At 40.6% G+C, this 20,112-nt stretch overlaps 1 protein-coding gene across 5 annotated transcripts in view; it reads right to left on the bottom strand.

Moving 5' to 3' along the window:
* CLGN (calmegin) overlaps window positions 1-20,112 on the bottom strand; it is a 52,268-nt gene that overhangs the window by 16,125 nt on the left and 16,031 nt on the right. For all 5 annotated transcript variants that reach the window (XM_060246728.1, XM_060246730.1, XM_060246732.1 and 2 more), the window contains exons 5-8: window positions 16,355-16,496; window positions 11,692-11,773; window positions 8,510-8,702; window positions 144-333 (exon numbers count right to left, since the gene is read on the bottom strand). In XM_060246728.1, the coding sequence (XP_060102711.1) occupies window positions 144-333; window positions 8,510-8,702; window positions 11,692-11,773; window positions 16,355-16,496 (607 nt within the window). The remainder of the gene's footprint in view (window positions 1-143; window positions 334-8,509; window positions 8,703-11,691; window positions 11,774-16,354; window positions 16,497-20,112) is intronic.

The following is a 20,112-nucleotide window of genomic DNA, read 5'->3' as shown; positions in this document are numbered from 1 at the left end:
TCCCAAATTGGGGAAACAACATGAAACATTTCATCTGAAAACTTCTTCAGCTTGAAAAAATCTTTAGAAGTTCAGATTCATAAAGTAAAAATGCAAAGCCTGATTGATACTTAACTGAAGAGAAAGAATATCATTGTAGTTACCAATCATCTGGCTTGACAGCATTTAAATCAGGAATTTTAGCTCTTTCATCCCAGTCTTCAGGCTTCTTATCATTGGGATCTTCTATTTCTCTGGGGGGATTAACAGGCGGAACCATGTCTTCCAGGAGGTTTCCCTTGCCAATAACAGTTTGGTCAATTGACACTTCAAATGTGTTGTCAGGTTTCAGCACTAAAGCACAATAAATATTTTTATTAAAGGACAAGTGATGTAAACTTTTTAAAAAGTTACTTCGTACTTATAACCAGCTATCAATCAAGAACTCTCTTCTGTGGTATATGTTTCCTTGTGTTGGCAAACAATTGTTGCCATGATTTTTTTTTCAGTAGAATGCAGGACTTAATAGCCCAACATATATTTGAAAGTTCAAATACTTTGGCCACAAAATGAGAAGCGAGCACTCGCTGGAGAAGATCCTGATGCTGCAAAAGACAAAAGAAGAAGGGGATGGCAAAAGTTGAGATGGCTGGGAAGCATTACTGATATAACTAACGTGAATTTGAGCAGACTTAGGAGGATGGTGGAAGACAGGAGGGCCTGGCATGTCTTGGTCCATGGGGTCACAAAGAGTCGGACTCGACTGCGACTGAACAGCAACAACAACAACATTTGAAGGCAACATCCACTGATTCCAATGCAATATTTTCCCAAATGGTTGCTTGTCTGACAGTAGCTTAAGTCCACAAGATATTTGTGGAAAATGAGGTTTTTCAAGATAATTAACAGCAGGTCATGTTCTGGCCCACATTTCAAAAATGCCATTGCCATGCTAATGCGATCTTTAGCTTATCCAGTCTTTTTAGCTTTTTCAGTCCCACAAAAGGCTCTGGTTTATTTTCCTATGCAGTAGGGTCTTAAATGCTTCTCAGTTTTCTGTAACATTCATGTGATTCTTGTTTTAGACACTTAGATCCTAAATACGGTTTCATATTTCATAACTAACCTACCTATCCTGACTATTTACCATTTTATTCAAATTAGATGTTACATGGCTTTATCAGTATTACACACAGCAAGATGCATTTAAAGAAAAAAAAACCCTCTGTCATCCTAACCAGAACTGTCCTCCCATTTGAGAAGAATGTTGAAAAGTGTACTGGAACTTTGTATTTCCTTCATTACATCATATTTTAGTTAACATTTTTACAACATTTCTATATGCTGTTTACTACACAACCAAAATATTCTCATTGTAAATGCCTGTGATTTTAGGCTACAATCCTGCAGTCAAATATAAATTAAGGACCAGTGACTTCTGATTTATGCACAGAGAAATGATTTAACAATTACACAATGTTCTAATTCCCATCCCACTGGCAGTATTTTTCTTTTTGGTATTTTGTATATTTTTGTGCAAGTGTGTGTTTGCACCTGGAAGTCATGTCAACCTCTGATAATTGACCCTTACAGGGGGCCTGGCAGATATTCAGAGAGGTGGCTGAATAGAGCATGCCTCTGTCTTCTTGGGTATTTCAAGAAAGTCTCCGATCCAAGTACTAACCACAGTGGACCTTGCTTAGCTTCCAAGATCGGACAAGATCAGGCTTGCCTTGGCTATCCAGGTCAGGCCCACTGGCAATATTTCAATGCATCAGTCAGGAGTATGAAGTAAACAGAGGAAATCAAAGGGCAAATTGCCTTTAAGCCCCCCTCTCAAATGGAGTAGGTTTCATAAGAAACAGAAGAGAATCTGAAAAAATGCACTTGCTCATTTTTATTAACAGAGATACTTACAAAGAAAAGGTTCTCCAAACAGCAGCATTGCTACTAAATATATGGTGCTTTCAAGAAAGTCTAAGATTTCAAGTGCTCATAGACTAACAGCTTGCTTTCCTTTAATGTATTCTCTGAATGATCATGTGTGCAATCCAAAACAAGAATTCTTCACCTGAGCAGGACTAACATGGCCATATTTTAGAGCTCTAATCAAGAAACTGGCACACAAATTGCCTTCACTGATTACAAACATTTGTCTCTCTCAGTACAAACACATGCCCATTCAGTTCTTTCAGACTACCAGGGGTAGCTTTTCTAATCCAGTGTTACAGAATGAAAGTCAACTGGGGGTGGACTGTATGACTGCACTGATGGCCCCTTTAAGCAACCTGTTTTACTTCTTTGCAACCTCTGTACAATCCCACATACAAATGCGTAAGAGGATTGAATAAATATAGCCTGGTCCAAATACTGTCTCCCACTTCCCATGTACGGATATCAAAGGCATAGTACAAGAAGGTTAGGTAGTTGCCAAGTTCCAGCTTGGTAAATTTGTCTCAGGCACACGCTTTAGAAAAGTAGAAATGGCTTGTGCCAAGTGTAGTGCAGAACTTTTGACAAAAGTGATTCTTCTAACCAGTAACATGGCAAGCTAGCTGAGACCACACACTATGCAGATTCCACTCAGGTTGTCAGTCGGGCTACTGTGCAACAGAAACACAGTAGGATCCTTTCTGAAATCTTTAGTGTGATAAATGTAAGACAAGAGGCATCTTTGAAGTGTCCCCTGTCCATCACTGAAGGTGGGGGTGGGTGGGTTGAAATCAGGGAGTATAATATTTTATATAACATGGAAAGATAACATCAACTTGGTTGGAAGCTGAGGTGTGGATGCAGCAATATTGTGCTGTCATGGAAGTCTAAACAGAGGATCTCATCTTAAACTGCACACTTAACTTGCTTGTTTCATAGATGTAATGACCAACAAGAAGTGACAGTAAACTGGAAGGCACCATGAGTCTTGAGTGTTTGACAATAAGTTTAGAAAGGAATAAATTCTAGAGATCAGCCAAAGGACAAGCAGGAGGGTGTAAATTTAGGAACAATTTAGAAACCATTCCAAACTATGTAAGAAACAAGAGATTTTGAATGTCAAATATGAACAGAAAAAATGATCATTAAATGTGCCTTCAACTGAGAAATAAATCAGACCAGGAATCTTGTAGCTATAGAATGTAGGTCCATATGTCTAGAACAGAAGCTGTAGCATGGCATAGATGGTGTTTAGCTCCATATAATGCTTACTCAGGAGAAAATTTTTGAAGGGGAGGAATTCCTTGTGTATGCTAATCAGTATAGTCTGGAGAGATAGATCCTCTACAGTGCAAGCTTTTGGGGACTTTTTGATGGATGTTTATTGTAGGTTGATAGAAAAATGAGATATTTATTACACTGGATTTAATAGGCTGTCCTTCCTTACAAGTAGGGCTCAGGGCAGCTTACAACACATAAAAGGTACAATCAATAGTTTCAATTAAAACCCAAAATTAAACCCCTGAAAACATCAGTCATACAGTATATACTTTCAGATAGAAGAAAACAAGCTTCTAAAGCCTCCCTGGGAGAGGGTTACGATTACAATGGTGCGAGAGTATGAGAATGTCAGTGTTTGTGCTGTCCCACAGCTACCCTCAACCAAATGCCTGGCAGAACAGCTCTGCCTTGCATGCCTTGCAGAAAGGTAATAACTCCTGCAGGACATGGATGTTTTCTGGCAGAGAGTTCCACCAGGTGGGGGCCTGGGCCAAGAAAGCTCTGGCCCTGGTTGAGGACAGCCAGATATCTCTTGGGCTAGGGACCACTAGGAGGTTCTTGTCTCAGAATATAATGCTCTTATGGGGGCATTCTGGGAGAGGTAGTCCCAAAGGTATGTGGGTCTCTGACTGCTAAGGGTCTTGAAGGTCAGAACCAAACCCTTGAACTTGATCCGGTTCTCCACTGGAGGCCAGTGCAGCTTGCTTCGCACAGGTAAGGATCCAAACAGCCGCACTCTAGATTGGTTAGTACATCCATGTCAGGCACAAGGGTAGGCCTGCATAGAGCAAATTACAGTAGTCTATCCTAGAGGTGACTGTTCCATGGATTACTGTGGCTAGGTCATGGTGGGACAGGTAGGGAGCCAGTCACCTAACCTGGTGGACTTGGAGAAATGGCAGCTTAGCAACTTTCATGACCTAGGCCTCCATGGACAGGGAGGCATCCAAGGTCACACCCAGACTCTTGACAGTCAGCACTAGTGTTAAGGGGACACCATCAAGGGTTGGTAACTGGTAACCCAACCTAGCCTCCCCACTACCCAGCCAAAGAATCTCTGTACTACCCGGATTCAGCTTTAGCCGACTCTGCTTTAACCACCCAACCAAAGCCTCCAAACCCTCGGCCAAGTTCCTGAGGATGGCATCCAACCAGCTGCCCATCAACAGAAATAGCTGTATGTGTCACCAGCATATTGATGACACCCCAGTCTGAAACTCCATGCTAACTGGGCGAGGGGGGTTCATGAAGATGTTAAATAACATCAGGGAGAGAGAAGTGCTCCTTGAGGAACCCCACACTCCAGTGGGTACCTTGGAGACACTCTCCCTCATAGTTCCACCCATGAAGGAAGGAGGTAAGCCATTTTAAGGCTACACCACAGATTCCAGTGTTGGCGAGGTGGTAAGTCAGGAGGCTGTGGTTGATTATGTCAAACACTGCTGTAAGATCAAGTAGTATTAGCAGCGCTGACCTGCCTCGATTCAGCTGCCTGTGGAGAATATCCGTGAGGGCAACCAATGCTGTCTCTGTCCCGTGGCTCGGGTGGAAGTCAGATTGAAATGTCTCTAGTAGCAATGTGTCATCCAGGAATCTCCAAAGCTAGATACCTGTGGCTGCATTAAGATGTGCTCCAGAGAACTGTAGTTTACATATAAGGATGAGATTCAGAAGAACTTAGAGGCGGGGGGCGGGGGGGGGGGAATCCAAATCAATGGCACATCACGTGTTGATTATGGTCAAGACCTGTTCTGACTCCTATGCTGACAGGAATGGTTACAATCTGGTTCCCATCAGGGTTTTTGATGAGTTGGAGAGTTCCTTGAAGAAGAAGATATTGGATTTATATCCTGCCCTCCACTCCGAAGAGTCTCAGAGCGGCTCACAATCTCCTTTACCTTCCTCCCCCACAACAGACACCCTTTGAGGTGGGTGGGGCTGGAGAGGGCTCTCACAGCAGCTGCCCTTTCAAGGACAACCTCTGCCAGAGCTATGGCTGACCCAAGGCCATGCTAGCAGGTGCAAGTGGAGGAGTGGGGAATCAAACCCGGTTCTCCCAGATAAGAGTCCGCACACTTAACCACTACACCAAACCGGCTCTCCACACCAAACCGGCTCTCCGGTTTGAAAGACTTTGAAGGAATCTTTTAATTAGTATACTGCCTTTGTCTTGGATGATATAGGCACTCTGCAGTAAAGAAGCATTGTCTTCTCTTGTTCAGAGTCTCAGAAGAGGTCTGTGGTGATGTAGGAAGAACAAGACCATAAGTGCTGACTGGAACTGTGATGAAGTCTGGGTAACTTTCAAGATTCTCTTTATCTTTATTCTCTTCAAGATTATCTTTATCCATGCTTTCTAGCACATTATCCATGAAATTACAGAAAAGGCTAGTCCCATCAACAAACACATCTCCTATACATATGTTGGAATCTGCCAAGAGTAAGGTGAATCCCAGCCATTCATGAGAACTCAAAATTATGGGCTGAAGTCAACACGTATGGACATATTGATTTGCTTCTTGTAAGTCTTGACAGCTTTTGATTAGGTGAATTTAAAATGATTATAAATCTTCTGGCAGATACTGCCAAAGAGCTGTCAGTTGCTGGCAGAGACAGTACCACTCCTTACTTGTATATACTGGTAGCTGAGCAGCCAAACAAAGAGAACCATGGAATGCAGCTTCCGTCTATGATTCCATCTTTTTTATCTTCCTTATAACAGAGCCAAACAAGAATTATCCATTTACTTTCATATTCTTCTGTCTATAAGATGTGTATGGTACTGAGGATGATTTGGTCTAGACATCTTTAGTAGCCTCTAGCAGGACTACTGACATCAGGAATATGGCAGGGGATGCAGCTTACACTGGAACCAGTCCATACTCTTTAGTGGAGGTTCTTGCACTTCTGTATCTAAAACATACAGAAGTCTGCCAAACTTATACAGAACCTGAGATCATCTGAGGGAGATGAAGGACAATATCCACTGATATAGCCAAATTATAATTTAAGGAGGATTTCCAAACAGGAGAAGTTAAAAGCACCTAAGTCCTCTGCTGATTCAACATCAGATAGGACACCTTTTGCTTGTTCAACAGAGCAGATCTTAACCTTCCCTTCTACTAATGGAAGAGAGGGGAAGGCAATTTCACTTGAGCCTCAGAGAAGCATAAGAAACTACTCAGAGATAGGAAAGTTGCCATTTATATGCTTTAGCTTCCACATCTGAGACAGAGGACCCAATCCTTGCACTTTCACAGCTGTAATGGATATGAACAGAATTGTATTTCTATACAAAAGCTGTGGTGTTTGCAGCATTGCTGATAAAACAGAAGGTGGCAGGGTGGTTATGGTAGAAATTAATATTGTGAAAACCACAACTTTTGGCTCCAAACAATCTTATCAGAGAAGCAGAAGGTGCACAATACAGGGACACACTGCAGAAGAAATACTTCCCCAACACTGGCATTTTACCAAGTTTGATTATTTCCTAGAAATGGAACAGACTAGAAAGAGTACAAGAAATGAAGCTATCAACCAAGTAGTTCAGACAAAAATCCTATGTAATAAAAGCCTTTTTAAAAAGCCCAGAGGATATTTTTTGTGAGCTACTTTGTGGCAGCTAGCAATCTTCCAGTAGCTCACAAACTACCTGTTGAAGACATAGGCTTTCAGGCAACAGTTAGAACCATAGCTATATAATCCAGTGGAAGGATAAGATTGTAACACCGTAGGGATATCTACAGCTGAGGAATATCTCCTATTGTAGTATATGCAAGGTAAATTAAAACAATAAGGGCAGGAACCTACATCATGACAGAAAGCAGTAAATACAGAGAAAGTTTCCTTCACAGTGGCGGCATTTAAAACTTAAACCCTGCAGAACAGGCAGTGGGTTGGAGAGGAAAGAAAGATTACAAGGTGAAATATGTTGAACACTGAAATCCTGATATACTACTGTGAGGATCATACATTGCAGGAGACGCCCTCTTCCCTTCTGCTGTTGTGCCTTGCCTCTTTGGGGTTCACTAAGGCTCAGAATAAGGCCACAGCAGATGGAACAAGGATTACATCACCCAAGTCCACCCTTTTTGCCCTGGAAGTGTATGCCCTTAGCTTAGGACACCTTGTCTTCCCCAGTTTACCATGAGAGTCTACCTTAGATACACTACCATGCCCCACAAGTTAACCACGACCTTGCCTGTCCTCCTGATGAGCTTCCTGAATACTCCCTATGCTGTCCCAATTAAATAAATGGAATTTAATTTTTAAAATTGTGTGTGTGTGTGCGCGCACGCACCTGGAAGTCATGTCAGTCTCTGGTGACTGACCCCTACTGGGGGCTGGGAGGATATTCAGGGAGGTGGCTGAATAAGTCTGCTCCGCCTCCCAACTGGGTATTTTAAGGACAGTCTCTCATCCAAGTACTAACCACAGTTGACCCTGCTTAGAATGGAATTTACTTTTGATTAAGTGTATTCAAAATGAGGTTATAGGTATATGACAATGACTTGCTAAGGAATACTGAATGAAAGCAGATCCTTAGTAGTAAACTTTTACCATGTTTTCGAAAGAATCAATACAGCATGCATATAACTCTATTGTAGGAAGAACAGAAACTCTCAGGAAAGTTTCATGACACAGGTTACTGATCTTAAATGAGAGGTGCAATTTTAAGAAGTTGAGATTTTCAAAAGTCTTTTTGACTACAAGGACCTTTGTGAAATTTAATCGACCAGTCAAATGACCAGAGTCCTTGCCCTACCTCAGTGTAAAGATTTATAAGTTTACATACTTTAACATAAATTGCCTTCATGAATGTAAACCTCCCCCCCCCCCCGCAAAAAAAAGGCTATTTCTGTATTGCATGAAGTGTAAAGGTCTGTTGAACTTCTTTGAACTCTGAAGCAAAGAATTCACACAGACTACTTGCAATTTTGTTTTTGTCAGAAAAGTTCTATTTTGCATACAGATGTCTTCAAAAATGCTGACGAGTCTCTTTGACATACAAAGGCAAGTTGTATTGGTGGGGTAAAAAAAGCTTGGGCTGTGTTCATGACTTCTTGTTAGATGAAGGGATCCTTTGAATATGTAATATTTATTTGGATTAGCAATGTCAAGTGAACAGATGCTGTCATAGAAAGGACTTTTTCTGTTACCCCAATACTCCAATTTCATACAATTTCCTTTCCTAATAATTGTTATATTATTCAAAATCTACATTTACATCTCCAAGCAACTAAAAATTCTGGAGCTTTAAGAATATTTCCACCTCTATCTTATTTTTCTATATACAACTTCAAAAATTTAAGCCTACCAAGAGTATACAGATGAGTCTTCTTGTCAGTATAAAACTTTTTAAGGTCTACATCAGGACGTTTGGCATGCTTTTCCTCATAGTCTTCAGTTTTAGGGTGTTTATGCCTGAAGATGAAGTGTAGTTTGTAATCTTCTCCACATTTATCCGGTCCAAACATAATTGTGTATGGTGTTCTATCATAGAAGTATTCCTGTAGAATAGAAGCAAGAATAATCTTAGACAGCAAAAGTTTTTTTTTAAAAAAAATCTTTGCTTACTTTGACCCTAGCTGTGCAATTTCCAATGGAACCTCCAAGTGTGCTTAGTAGAAGTTAAACACCAAATATTTATGAAATTATTTTTCATTCAAATAATGACAATATATAATAGTAAGCATTATATAGAGATGCTGCTGAATATTTCACTTCCATTTATCCTGTAAGCTTCTCTGCAAATGGGAGCTTCCTACAGCCAGCACTTTCTTCTGTCACCACTCCTTTCACAAGCAAAAGACTATTTGTCAGAGACCTGCATGTAAGCATCTGAATGTGTAAGGAACCAAATGGATGCAGCTCTAAATCTAGCCATCCCATAAACCTGAGGGGGAGGGGTGTCATTTTCCATCAGTACTTCCTGTGCCATCAAGCCCCTCCAAGAGTGCAAACCACAACTCACAGAGAAGGCTCACAGCAGGGCAGAACAACTTTGAAGTAATTCAAAGGGAGGCAACATTAGTTGAGACAGGGCCAAGGACAGAGACCACTGAGCCATCACAAGGGGCCTTGGAGGACACAAACTGGAGACACCCTTGAGGAATTGTCTAGAAAGGTGATGTGAAAAATCAGATGAGCCATCTACAGATTCATGAAAGGATGAAATTGCAGACAGACGAATATTCACTAAAGAAGGAGTCAGTTCCAAGTTCTTAAGGGACAAAAGGTACTCCAGAACCAGGGGCAAAAGGAAACTTTTGGCTAGATAGTAAAATTATCCCATTTCCAAGTGTAGGAATTGTGGGCAGAAAGCTTTCTAAAGTGTAAAACTACCTTCAGTATCCCTGAGAAGAAGGCTAATTGGAAGGGTTTAGGAGCCATGCTGTTAACTAAAACTTCACATCCTTCACATTTTCTGCTTGATTTAGTGGATATCATTTTAGAGCACAATTATTTCAGGTACTGTGAACAATTCTTCTTGCAGATTAAGGGCACTACAATGGGCAGCCCATGTGTGTCAAACATTGCTAACCTCTATGTGGAAATGTCTTAGGAACACTGGAGCTTTGACTCAAGACCCAACGCATATTTTGTACCCCTTTTTTACGGTAGCCAAAACACAGGAATCAGTGGTGATATTCTGCCAAGCACTCAAAAAATGAGATAGTGGTGAAGACTGCTAAAAGAGAATTTAATACATCCTCCACTGCATCTGCTAGTTCTTGCTTGACATAATTACTTAGGGTAATCAGGTCATTAATTCCTTATTTCTGTGATTTTGGACAGTGGATAGCTCTTCCTGTATGCTCTTAGCCCTGTCCAAGAAACCCTCAAGAACTGGAAGGGTGATAGAGATAGGGGCAGCAAAATAGAGGGCTGAAAGATCTTATCCTTGGGTGTTGGAGTGGCGGACAGAATATTCAGTTCCAGTGATTTTGCGATTCTAAACATCTGCTTAGAGAATAGGCATAAGTCCTCAGGGGAAACTGGAGTGGTGTCCCCAATAGCCTTGTCTGAAGAAGGATCAGTGGCTACCTCTGAACTGGGATTGGAATGGGAACCTTCCTCCCTCTTGTTCAGAGTCAGAGAAGTGTTCCGGGGTCACTGAGGGGGTTCCTGAATGGAAGTATGAGACCAGAGCCTGGAATAAAACTGAGGCTCATGCTTGTGAAGCAGCTGCATTTGAAATCTGAGGATCACCTCAATGGCTATGGGAAAGGTGGGTATGCTGGCCATGGGCTCTGCTAGTGTAGGAAAAGTCAAGGGGCACCCAATGAAGGCTAAGGTGGAGATGGCTGGATTGGCATTGCATGCTGGCCCTGTTGCATTAGAACCAAGGTCTGTGAAGCTGGACCTGGTTTTTCTATCACTGCAGGAACCAGAAGAAGCAAGAGAGGTTCACCTTCAAAACCAGAATTGTCAGGCTCTTGACAATGTGGCAATAGTGCATGTGGAACCAGAGATAAGATATCCTCCAACAGTACAGGTTCTGGGGAATCTTGGGTCAGAATTCTCGATGGCCTTTCACACTGCTTAGGACAGCCCAAAACCAAAGTCTTGTCATAATACTTTGACTTCAAGCGTGCCTTCACTGCCAGAGGCTCAGACTTGCTCCACTGGGCAGAGGAGTCCAAAGTCGGGGACAAAGGTCAGTGAAGATTCAGAATTGGAACCAAACATGCTGAAGCTACAGATTCAGCCCTCAGAATAAGTTCACACAAGGCAGATGACTTAGCTGCCAGCTTATCCAAACTCAAAACAGCACATTCCCACAGGGTGGCTTTAAGACAGGTTCTTATCTACCCTAGCCATGGGGGTAAATTGTTGGCAAATGCAAAAGGTGCTGAGTTTGCCGACATTGCGAGACTCCCCTAGGCAGATAACATACAGGGAGTGTTCATCTGTGTGAGGTATTTTTGTGCCACACTGAAGGCACTTTTTAAAAAGGGATTTTGAGGGCATTTCAGTGGGAACTGACCTGAAGAATTGCCCAGAGTTATGTGATGGGTCGTGATGGGTCCAATAAAGAATCCAATGAAGAAAGAACAATTAAGATATAAGGTCAGTAGAACGTGAAGCTAGAAACTGCTCCTCTATGCTCAGCAGGAAAAGAAGAACTGAGGGAAAATGATGCTCCTCTCCTTTGGCATTTTTTTTGGTGGGTAACATTCTGAGCATGCACCAAAGGGGAGAGGGCACCCTCTCTACTCCTAGGAAGCTAGAAGTGTTTCCTCTGGCAGCAGGCCTGCATGTGTGCAATCCCCCGATGTGGGACTGCACAGAAGACTGAAGACAAATGCCTTTTTCTCTTATGAACCTCCACATTGCTCCTCATGCATCACCTTGGACCAGGTATGGACTGCAATTTTATTATGTAACTTCCTTGAATATGTTACAGAACCACAGCAGGTCACATACCCAAAGTTCTGGGAGTTAGCCTCCCCCTAAATGAACTATTTCTAATTATTTTCCCCAATTGTAACATACCAGATTCAAGTCATCACTTTTGGAAAGAAGCTTAACATATGCGCCACCACAATCAATGCCATCTTGAAAATTTACTTCATACCTGCACAATGAGAATAGTATGTATTAAGTACACACTTGGCTATTTGGTTACACTTTGCCCAATGTGTGTGTCTCCTCCCCATTTTATTCCCATGTCTGTCCTGAATAATAATTTGTTTATTCCAACTTTCAAATGTTACTATTAAAAGTTAAACACAGGGGTGTTGAACTCATTTGGGAGAGCCAGATCTGACACAACTGGAACTTTGTGGGGCCGGGCCATGTGTGTCATAAAATGTAATGTGAAGTAGTGGAAATATAAACTTTATACAAGACACAGACAAATATATTTTTTAACTTAAAATATAAACATGCTTAGAACTCTTGCAATATTTTGGAAGGTGGGGGAATAGTGGAGTCTGGCAATGCAATTTTAAAAATAAAACATCAAGACAAAGCACAAGGATCACAGCAGAAACTAAATATATAAAATGTTCTGAGCCTGGGAAAACAATGAAATGGCATCGCAAGCTTCTCTCCCCCTGCCCCAGGTCTCCTCAGATTGGCAATGGCTCTCCAGTATAATATGCCCCTTTGGCTGTAGGTTCCCAGGTTACAGTACTCACTAGGTCAGGTCCATTGAGCAGAAATGAAGCTGGCTCAAAGCATCAACTCTTTATTTGCAAGAACACCACTCCATGAAGCCTAAGCTTCAGTTGTCTATATAGGAATGCTGAAAATGAAACTAACTCCATTACACTGAAACACACTGCAGCACAAATCTGCAAGGAAAACGTGGAAGGGATCTTCCATCAAGGTCCCTTGGCCCTATCTATCTGGGCACAAAGTCCTTAATGGAAAATCCACTCCGTGCTCTTCCTGCAGCTTTGATGGAAAGTCTGTTCATTGTTTTCCTTGCAGCTTTGTCCGTGCTGCAGCTTGCAAAGACAAGGCAGAAAAGGCAGGGAACCGAAAGAGCAGGGAACTTCATCAGTCTTGGAGCTTCAAACAGGGAGGACAGGAGGGGGAAGGAAAGAGCCTGGGGCCTGATAAAAGCCCTGGGTAACTAGGAATAAGTCCTGTTGTGAAGAAAAATACAATGGGCTCTATATAGAGGCCCTGAGCAAGTGCCCCCCACTGTCACCCACCCAAGTGAAGGCATTCATTCCCCCACACACACTTCAAGGAGAGCTGATCTCTGCTATCTGGAGAGCAGTTGTAATTCTGAGTGATCTCCAGCCCTCACCTGGAGATTGGCAACAATAGTTCCCCAGGAGGAAATGGCTTTATGGAGAGCAAAGTCTATGGCACTGTATCTGTCTGAGGTCCCACCCCTCCTCAAACCTTACTGTCTCTAGGTTCCACCCTTCAAATCTCCAGGAATCTGCCAACTTGGAGTTGGCAACTGCTAAGTCACACTGGCTGTCATGGGGGGCTGCTGTTGAACAAGAGCAACAATGAAAATCCAGGGACGAGGAGAAAGACTACGCAACCAGAAAACACCAGGTATCTGTCCTGTTCAATGAAAACAATGTACTTAATTACACAAACACATGAAAAATACATAAAACACTAGCAATGCATATGGCAAAAAAGTCAAAATGTTGTAACACACACACACTGCTGTCAATAAATACAGTGATCAATATTTGGGAATTTTCCCTGTTATTTCCTTATATTATGTAGACACTTTTTCTTAGCACTGTTTCTCAAAACAAAGCTTATTTCCCCAGCATCTAATACAAGAAGAAACACAGAGTCACTGTTCCATGAACAACTGATAAAACTTTGTCTCCATATCCAAGTTGCTAATAGAAAAGGCAAAACAATTTCCAGTTATAGGTAACACACTTACACACTATGCTTTATTTGTTAGAGACTCTTATAATTTTCTGTACCTGCTAAATTCTAAGCATTTCAAAGGTTACATCTCAAAACTCTGAAAATTTTTCTAAGTTCTCTCAGCACATATCTGTTAGAGATCTCTAAAAGAAAATGGCTGGCACCCAATACAACAATTCAGCTTTCTGATATGGCAGCGAGATATGGGGAAAAACTTGAGGCTTATATAGCTTTTAGCTATGAGAACTCTTCTCACATACTTATCTCAGATAAATATCTTTCCTATTAATCTTACTTTGACATATTTCTCTGCACCTGCTAGTGCAGATGGACTCCCATGTTGGCTAATGTCCATTTTTCTTTTATCTCAAACTGGACTCAGATAATGCCCAGTGAGAGATTTTTGCTATCTACAGTTTTTCATCTTCAGTTAAGCAAAACATATTTCGTGCCAATTTTTACTCCTTTTCCATCTGAAATTCTCCTTAGATAAACTCTCCTGACCTAAATTCTTCTGGCAGCTAAATTCTACAAAGCTTATAGGCAACAAGTGATTTTAATTGCTTCAAAAAGTGTATGAATGACTTACAAATTTCAAGGATTGTTTTCATAAAGGGGCCAACTCAGAATTTTTCCATGACAGTCAAAAATACATAAACCAAACCACCAAGTTCCAATATAATTCCAGGCTTCCAAGGAATATGTAAAAAAATTGTGAGTGATCATTGCGAGCTTCTAGCCTGGAGGAAGAATGTACCACTGTGTTACGAATGTTCGAGGCTGCAAGGCTCCAGAAATAAGAAGCATTAAAAATATTTTGAACTTGATGCATAGTTTTGAGAACCTCAGTGTAAAGGCTTAATTTGTTTATATGCACATCTCTTGATAAAGATATTTATCAAAATGGGAAGTACAACAATCAAAATTCCATTGAAAACCTACTTTATGCACATTTGGAGAATTTATATTCATACTACTCTTGAGTGTTGAATTTTTTACATATTCCTTAGAAGCCTGGAATTGTATTGGAACTTGGTTTATGTATTTTTGACCATTTTATTTACTGGTAACAGCGTGCATGTTACAACATTTTAAATTTTTTGTCATCTGTATTACCACTGTTTTGTGTATTTTTCATGCAATTGTGTTATTAAGTACATTGTTTTCATTGAACAAGGGAGAAATCTCGTGTTTTCTAGTTGAACAAAAGCAAGTAGTCAGGTCTAGTTAAGTCATGCCAGTCAGAAGAATAATTATGGGGGTGCAGGGGGGCATGATGACAGTCACACAGATTCTGAAGCTGAGAACTCCTTTTGATTGCACTGCATTGCTGCCACCTTTTCCTGTCATGTTCAGCCTTGTGGCATTTAGCATCAGCATGAGCTTGTGGCATAATCTGGGTTTTTTTGCCTGGCTGTGTTTTGGCATACCATAGAGTAGCTCCTTAAGGCAGCTGTTTTTTGTAGGGGAACTGATCAGCTTTCCATCTCCTCCCCACTCCCTGCAGCCTCTACCTAGGAAAAGTAGTCTTTCTCCATAGCGTGGACAAAAGCAGGAGGGAAGCAATTTCAGCAGGGTATAATGACACAGGGTTCACCCTGCAAAGTATACATTTTCTCCAAGGCAGCTGACTTCTGCCACCTGGAGAGCAGTTGTAATTCTGAGTGGTCTACAGCCCTTACCTGGAGACTGGCAAAAATGGTTCCCCAGAAGGAAATGGTTGGTTTGGAGGGTGGAGTCTATGGCACTGTACCTGTCTGAGGTCCCATCCCTCCTCAAACCCACCATCTCCAGGCTCCATCCCTCAAATCTCCAGGAGTTTGCCAACCTGGAGTCGGCAACTGCTAAGTCACACTGGCTGTCATAGGGAGGGCTGCTGCTGAACAGGAGTAAGCAGCCAGGCCTAGTTGTCATGCTAGTCAAGTGGCATCAAGTCACCCAGTGCTGCCAGGCCTAGAGTAGTCAACCTCCAAGTGGAGCCTGAAGATCTCCTGGGATCACAATCAGACAACAGATCTCTCTCCCCATCCTGGAGAAAATAACTGCTTTGGAGGGTGGACTCTATGGCATTATATTCAGCTGAGGGCTCTCCCTTTACTGATAGAAGCAACCTAGTTTGCTTAGCAACAGGCCCTGGCTAGCAGCTTCCCCAGTGGGCCAATCCTCATCTGTTCTAGGGCGAGGCTGAGGAGAGGAAGGAGAGAAGAAGATAAGATTTATATCCCACCCTATACTTTCAGAGCAGTCATAATCTCCTTTACCTCCCCCCCACACACACAACAGACACCTTATGAGGTAAGTGGGGCTGAGAGAGCTCTCTCAGAAGCTGCTCTTTCAAGGACAACCTCTGCGAGAGCTATGGCTGACTCAAGATCATTCCAGCAGCTGCAAATGGATGAATGGGGAATCAAACCTGGTTCTCCCAGATAAGAGTCCACACAGTTAACCACTACACCAAACTGGGAGTGATAGGAAAGAGGCAGCTGCCATGGTTTCTGAGGAAACGCTTTGTGAGGAAACAGAAGAGCCGCAGTCCTTTCTGAAGCCGGTTGATGGAGAGGACACAGATAAGTGTTGCAGATGTGTCTGTCTCTGAGGTAAGACTCTTCCTGGGCATGCAGTAGGCGGAGGACAGAGGATTCAGCCAATGGGAACCCAGAGGTGGTGACTGATGCATGATGGGCCAATGATTTGTTGAGTGCCAGTCACTCCATTTGGCCACCACCATTAGGGAATTATTAGCTATGATGATTTTGAAAGCCAGTTCAACTGCAGTATCAAAGTATGAAAATATACTTACTGAATTATAAGTGGCTTACTATCAAAAATAAATGGTTGTGTTAACATAGCTGATATTGCATGATGCTTTGCTATTGATTTTAATACTAATCCTCTGTCACCAGGCACCATATTCTCCTTTAGTGGCTCTATTTCCCATCTTCCTAAAACAGAAATAGGAAGAACAAGTATAACAGGAAAATAAATCAATTATGATGTAGTAACAGCCATATTTTGTCCAGTTATTTTAGTGTATGTACAAAATTCTTGAATCTCTAGACCAGGGGTGTCGAACTCATTTGCTACAAGGGCCAGATTTGACAATAATGGGACTTTGTGGGGCCGAGCCATGTGTGCCATAAAATGTATTGCCAGATAGGGGAGATATAAACTTTATAAAGGATACAGATAAACACAATTAAAGATATTATTTTAAACTTAAAACATGCTTAAAACTCTTTTGATATTTTGTTTAAAATGGATAGGGGAATACTGGGATTTGGCAATGCAATTTTTTTAAAAAAATAATAAAAAGCACAAAGATCACAGCAGAAATTAAAATATAAACTAAAAATATAAAATACTCTGAGCCTAGGAAAACATGAAATGCTTAGGTTTTGCAAGCTCCCCCCCTCAGTCTACTCAGATTGGCGATGGCACTCTCCAGTATAATATCCCCCTTCAGATGTGGGTTCCCAGGTTAGAGTACTCACTAATCACCAGGTCATTCCTCAGAGGCAAGCTGGCTCAAAGGAGCAACCCTTTTATCTTCAAGGAGCTTCAACTGGCCATCAATGCTGCAAAAAGCTGCAAAACGCAGCCTTGGCTCCAGTCCATTGAAATACACTGCAGCATGATGCAAGAAAAACATGGAATGGATTTTTGTAAAGATCAGTGGAACTGATTTTCTGTTAAGATCAGTGGGTGCAGAGATCTCAAAGTAAAATCCATTTTGTGTTTTCCTTTTAGCTTTGCAAGCCCAGAAGCCAGGAAAGACAAGGCAGAATGAGCTGGAAATGGTGTCCACAGCATCGGGGCTTCAAAGGGTGAGGACAGGAGGGGGGGGAGGAGGAGGAGGGGAAGAGCTCCACAGGCCTGACTAAAGTCCTGGGCGGGCTGGTTGTGGCCTGCGGGCTGGGTGTTTGACACCCCTGCTCTAGAATTTTCCAGCTCACAACTATTCAATTCACACATGTGTCTTGGGCCACACAGCAAAATCCTTTAACTATTAAGTATGTCTACCAATAATAAACCCTTTTATTATGAACATAATTTATCGTAGTGCTCCATGTACAAGAAAAAAAATATCCTTAAAGCCACTCACAAGAAAAGGAAGAGGTCATTTTGAGAAGGAATAGGTCATTTAGGAATTTCAATTTCCCAGCCACTTGCACGTATAGATAAGCCTTTCTATATTACTGGCTGAAAACTCCCAATAATACTCACACCCTACTTCTATAGCCTGATGAAACTTTCATTAAGGGCAAAAAAGCAAAATGTTAATCTTCCTATATGCATTATTTTTCAATTCAAACTCCACTTCATTTACTATATGAAGAAGCTATTAATACTGACTGAAATTACTGAAGGCTTATTGAACATGTTCAAGCTAAGATTCTTACACAATATACAAAGTTTAGCTTAGGACAACCATGCATTCTATTTGGTTTTTATAATTTTTATTGATTTTAACTACAAAAAAGAAGAAGCACAAGCATAGATACATTAAAGAGGGGAAGGGGTGTATACAGAATGGGAAAAACCGAAACAAAGAATACAAATATAACAGTTATAATTCTACCTCCAAATAAAATACCCAATTCTTTCTATCTGCAAGTATGAAGTTCTCCATATATTTTACCTTCTTTGTCTTTCATTATAATTTTTTTTCTAAACTATTACTTGAAATACAAGTCTAAACAATTCTTCTTCAACATATATAAGTATAAAAATGTCAGAGCAATTTCAACACAAAACTGGCTGGCTGAGCTTAACCATATAAAAAGCACAGACTAACTTGTTAGTTTAACAATATCATAATTAAAATAAGCATATAAAATTCATATCTTTATCCTTAACAAGCTAAAAAAAATACAACATAGTAATTTATCTATCTCAGTATAGACAGTTTTTCCAGACAAACGTACTAAAAGCAGATCTGCCAGATTACAAAGTAATTGTGCTGTCTGCCTTCTTAACAATTGATCCAAATTAACTATTTATTTATATAACATTTTGAAGACCATTCTTTCTTAAAATTCTTCTCAAAACTTTCCCATCCTTTAACTCTTATATCCCTATTGTTCTAGGAAAAGCAACTTAATATAACCCAAAAATCTCACTTGACCTTTAAAAATCACGTATCTGTTCTTATTAAGAGTTCCATATCCAACTACCCACAGAGAGAAAGAGCAACAATTCAAAAACCCTTCTTCCTAAAAAATTCTATATCCTGATTTATGGCTAAAATGCACCTTCTCTCTCCTTAATACAATCTAAGACAAATATATTTATCCTTAACAAGCTAAAAACAGAACACAATAATTTCTCTCTCATTATAGACAATTTCTTCAGACAAAGCACACAATTGTGCAGTCTAGCTTCTTAACAATTGATCCAAATTAACTATTTATTTATATAACATTTTTGTAAAACTTTCCCATCTTTAAAATCTCACTTACCCTTTTGAAATCGCATATCAGTTCTTATTAAGAATTCCGTATCTAATTGCCCACAGTGGGAACAACAATTCAAAAATCTTTCTTCCTCAAAGATTTCCACATCTTTTTACTGCTTAATTCAACCATATTCAAAATACAGACTAGCTTGTTAGTTTAACAATATCGTCATTATAATAAGCATAAGAAACAAATATCTTTATCTATTAAAAGCAAATTTATCAGATTACAAAATAATTATATTTTCTGCTTTCTTAAAAGTTAATCTAAGTTAACTCTTCTGTGGTATGTGTTTCCTTGTGTTGGCAAGTTCCATATCCGACTATCCACGGAGAGAGAGCTAGTTCAAAAACCCTTCTTCCTGAAAAATTTCCACATCATGATTTTTTGGTTAAGATGCACCTTCTTTCTCCTTAATGCAGTCATCCCTCTCAGTAAAATTAGGAAGAATTCCACAGCCTTTGTTCCTCTCGACATAACTTAAATCAGTCTTGATTTCCGGTCTTTCTTTTTAACTATGCCATAGGGTTCCATTCTGGTTTTCTTTTGTTCGTTTCTCAGCGGATCACCCTCCCATTTCACTTCCACAGACGTCACCAGGTTCTCTTTAACACTTTGCTTGTGTAGATTGGAGATTTCGCTAGCTTTCAGCACAAAAGCACCCATTTGTTTCTTAACTCTGTTAATGAACCAAGATCCTGCTTCAGAGAATTTATGCTGCTTAAAATGTCTTTTTTATAAAAGATTTTGCTTGGCAAAGCCATTTTTCTCTGTCAACAAACTCAGTCTATTAATCCAAGTTGAAAAGTAGCTCAGAGACCCAGATAGTCTGTCTTTCCAAATCTCCTCCAGCTGAGATTTTGTTAGCATTTCAATTTCCATCAGATGACAAAGAGAAATCTCTCTAAAATATATCTCATTTTTGTTCAGACCATATTGCAGCCAAATAATAGCCTCTTTAACAGATATCCAATTATAATCCGGGTCAATTTAAATATCTATATTCAGATTAATTCTGATTTATTTCCAAAGTTTAAAAATGTTCTTTAACTTTTCAAAGCCTCGTTCACAGGGAAAGATGTAATCGACCTCTTTCCCTTCC

Source organism: Heteronotia binoei, chromosome 9 (assembly GCF_032191835.1).
Source record: "Heteronotia binoei isolate CCM8104 ecotype False Entrance Well chromosome 9, APGP_CSIRO_Hbin_v1, whole genome shotgun sequence".
Classification (NCBI taxonomy): Eukaryota; Metazoa; Chordata; class Lepidosauria; order Squamata; family Gekkonidae; genus Heteronotia; species Heteronotia binoei.
Note: the sequence above shows the minus strand (reverse complement) of the source record. Positions and strands in the feature narration are given on the sequence as shown.